Raw genomic sequence first — 4,037 nt, forward strand, 5'->3', positions numbered from 1 at the left:
CGCGGTTCAATCCCCCAGCACCACATGCCAGCCAGCCCCGCCCCCTGGTGGGCTGAGCTGGCCACACACACACAGACAAATAAATAAATAAGTTAATTAATTAATTAAAAAAAAAAAAAGAACAGTAGGATAGGGGTCAGGGAGATGGCTCAGTAGAATAAACGCTTCCCTGGCAAGCGCAAGGGTCCGAGTTCAGTCCCCGGTTCTGCAAAAAAAAAAAAAAAACAAAAAACAAAAAACAAAAAGAACAGTAGGATTAAAGGTGTAAGTGCTACCTGCCCTAAGTAGTCTGGATAAAATATAAAGGATAGAAAGAGCTGTGGTCACCCCTTGTTTTGCTAACTTTTGTCCACCATGGACTGTTTCTCCTTTGCCATGACACCTTGCCTTGGAGCCAGCCAATTATAGCATGAAACCTCTATGATCTGAGCTAAATAAACCTTCTCCCCTTTAACACTGGATGTTGGGCCTTTTGTCTTCACAATGAGAGAAAAGTAACTAAGACAATTTTGCTGCAGTTGGCTCTCTGGACCCTACCTTCAGTGCAACAAAAGCACGGACTGTAGTAGCCTGTTAGAATTTAAATCCTAGCTACACACCCATTAGCTGTGTGAGCTGGAATAAGTTACTCAACCTTCAGAGCTGTAACATGTAAAGTATGGTACATAAAAACTGGCCTTCCACACGGAGGCCACTGCAGTAAGTTAGTCAGCAAAGCTAAGATACAAAGAGTGGGCCAGGCATGGTGATGCACACCTGTCATCCTAGCACTTGGGAGGCTGAGCAGGACAATCACCAAGAGTTTGAAGCCAGCCTGAGCTACACGGTGAGTTTAAGGCCAGTCTGAACTACACAGTGAGACCCTACCCCTAAAACACAAAAACAGAATCAAAACTGAAAAGATATAAATACACGATCTACATTACAGATGCAGGGATGAGCAACCAACCAGACTAAAAAGGAGAAGTAAACAGTAAGAATTAAGATGTGCTGTGTACATATATCAACTCCCCATGATGAATGTAATTATTTTGTACTGCAAACATATACTAAAAAAACCAAATAATGAAAAAATAATTTTAAAGACTGAAAAGAAGCTTGTTTTGCCTAAGGTAAGTAGGTCCGAAAGGCTCATGGACAGGAGCCAGGGAGATGGCTCAGTGGAATAAGCACTTCCCTGGCAAGCGCAAGGGCCTGAGTTCAATCCCCAGTTCCACCAAAAAAAAGAAAAAGGAAAGGCTCATGGACAATGCTGTGACTAGAAGCAAAAGGAAAACTCAGCACACACAGCCCAACTAGACATGCGTATGTGCCAAAACGGTCCCTTAATGCCTCATACACAGGCCTCCACAGGATGAAAGGAGAGACTCTTTGCTGCCACTCTGCTAATGCTCTTTTTTTTTTTTTTTTTTTTGCAGAACTGGGGATTGAACTCAGGTCCTTGCACTTGCCAGGCAAGTGCTTATTCCACTGAGCTATCTCCCCAGCCCGCTCCTCTCTTTTTGATCTTGCTTCCTGTACTATTTTCTGCCACCCTGAACTGCTGCCCTCTGCCATGTGCCAGCCGAGTATGGACTGAAACCTCCACAAACTGTGAGGTAAATAAACCTTTCTTTCCTTAATTCTGGCTGTCAGGTATTTTGTCCCAGCAATGAAAGAAAAGTAACCAAGACACCCCAGTTTTCGGCGAGGACACACAGGCATGGATCAACTCAAATACCTTGCAGAAGAGCTGGGTGTCACTCCACATGCCTGCCTGTGGAGTAGGCATTATAGTTACAAAAACAATCAGTACAAAACCAGGTCAAATATAAATAATGAAAAACAAACAAAATCACTCTCCTTATGCTACAGAAGCCACATCTCAATGTCTCCATCTGCAAAATGGAAGGGACAAAAGCCCTCCTTCACCACTGTCAGGGTGACAATGGTGAATTCTGGGCAGCACTTGATCCCGTGTGATTACTGCCAGAGAAGCAACCAGATACAACATACACACAAGAAGAGACTTGCTCCTTGAAAGGAAGCAAGGAGAAGGTAACTCAGACACAACTGCACACAGCCCAGGTTAACAGGTAAAACCTCATTACACCATCACAGTCCTACTAAAACCAACTGACTGGGCCTGCTGTCACATGGCACTTTGGACACTCAAGCCTAACTTCTGCTTCTGCTTTTTTTTTTTTTTTTAGTGCTAGGTATTGAGCTCAGAATTTTTCACTGAGCTCTTTCTTGAGAAAAGGTTTTGGCAAGTCATTAAGTTTCCCAGGATGGGTTGAAACTGTCAATCCTTCCTGGCTAAACCTCCCATAGTGCTAGGGATACAGACGTGTGCCACCATACCTGGTCCACCTTGACACCTTCTGCTGCAGCCCACGCATAGGTGCCAGCATAGTATATAAGGCACTGGTGGCCATCTGAAAATGAACTATCAAAATCTTCAACTTTGATGCTTACCAAGGTGTGGATCCAACAGGTGAGGCTGCTCCTGATATTTGTCCAATATTACTAAAAGAAAAATGACATGAAGGTTAACTACTATGCCAAACAAGAGTATGAGCCTTAGACGGCTTCCTATTTAATAACCTACAGGGCAGCTCCACTTCCCAGCTTTAGCCAGTTCCCAGGAACACAACATACTTTGGCTGAGAGGTACCACCCACCACCCACCACCCCTCCAGCCTCCTGAGAGTCACTGTGGCTCAGGTTCCTGCTCCTCCCTTGATCAGCACATCTTCCTCTTGGGTCCTCTCCTCCCACCTCCTCTGGGCCCTCCCTTACTTCCCTCCCTAACGGGGTCCCTTTGCCAGTCCTTCATCCCACATCTATGGTCCCCACCTCTCCTTGTGCTCTCCTCTTCTACTCCTTGGCTGCTGCCCTGCTACCTGCCAACTCTTCAAACCCATAACCCTACAACCCCTTGACATTTTGGGCTATTTGCTTTTACTTCGGCCAGTGGCTGAAACTGCTTCTGTCCAAAAGAAATCTCTCTGCCTGTGCGGTTTTCACCTGCCACACACTTCGTACTCAACCTACCACATGACCACTTCCAAGGAATGAAAAAATGGCTAGGAGTGCTAAATACCACTAGGGCCACCACCCTAGGGTCAGGGCACTATGACTCCAAACCAAGAAGACAACGTTGTGCAGAGGCTTCAGATGAAAAGCTCCGCAAATGTGGCTTTACTGAAATACAAAACCTCGACTGCATCAGGGCCCGTAGGAAATGACTATACGCAAACGTAAACGTCTGGACGTAAAGATCTGGACTGAGGAGCTGTGCAAGCACTGCCCGGTCCTGCCTCGCCCACAAACGCAGTCCCCGCTCCACGTGGCGCAGAGTCCCAGAGCCAGGAGACCCCACCCCGGGGACCACAGGCTGCTGCTATTCCCCGCTCTCACGCCCTCTCTGTCCACCCAGCTGTCCACGGGTTCTAGCCCCGGGGCAAAGAGTACAAAAGAAGCAAGGGAGCCAAATCCCGGCCGCCCAGCCCAGCCCAGCCCAGCCCAGCCAGCGCGCACCGCGGAACCGCTCCTCCACCACCTCCCGCGCCCTGCGCTCGCCGTGCACCGCCTGCAGGCGGCCGAGCAGCGCGCGGGTCTCCTCGCTCTCGCTGAACGCTTCCAGGGCTGCGCCGCGGGTTGATGCGTCGTCCTCTGCCTCGTCGGCTGTACCCATCGCAAGCTCGTCGCTCAGGGCCATCCCGGCTAGCACGTCCCTTAGAACGAGACAGTCCCGGGTGGAATACTCCTTAGGGAGTCTCCGCCTAGTAGCCACCAGCCCCGCCCTGCGACCTCCGACACGTGATCTCCCACCCGCTACGGTGAGCACCAGCTGCCAAATAACCCCTCGAGGGAGTGCCGCCGCGAGGAGGAGAACGCATGCGCAATCTAGCTTTGACGGACGCGACATTGACCTCAAGAAGGCGGAGTCAAAAAAAAAAAAGAAGGTGGAGTCGATGCAGAAGTGGGGCCTGAGCTCCTGCAGGGGGCAGTTTGCAGGTGGGGGCGGAGCCTAGAGGGGAGGAGCGGGACTG

At 49.4% G+C, this 4,037-nt stretch overlaps 1 protein-coding gene across 2 annotated transcripts in view; it reads right to left on the minus strand.

Annotated features, from left to right (window-relative positions):
• Positions 1–3,794, minus strand: part of Tbcd (tubulin folding cofactor D) — a 163,195-nt gene extending 159,401 nt beyond the window's left edge. For both annotated transcript variants that reach the window (XR_002817683.1, XM_023699333.1), the window contains exons 1-2: positions 3,523–3,794; positions 2,458–2,508 (exon numbers count right to left, since the gene is read on the minus strand). Coding sequence is in view for 1 of the 2 variants with exons in the window: in XM_023699333.1 (XP_023555101.1) it covers positions 2,458–2,508; positions 3,523–3,703 (232 nt within the window). In the remaining variant the exon portion in view is untranslated. The remainder of the gene's footprint in view (positions 1–2,457; positions 2,509–3,522) is intronic.
• Positions 3,795–4,037: the final 243 nt, after the last annotated feature.

This window comes from Octodon degus, unplaced genomic scaffold, assembly GCF_000260255.1.
Source record: "Octodon degus isolate 3935 unplaced genomic scaffold, OctDeg1.0 scaffold00112, whole genome shotgun sequence".
Classification (NCBI taxonomy): Eukaryota; Metazoa; Chordata; class Mammalia; order Rodentia; family Octodontidae; genus Octodon; species Octodon degus.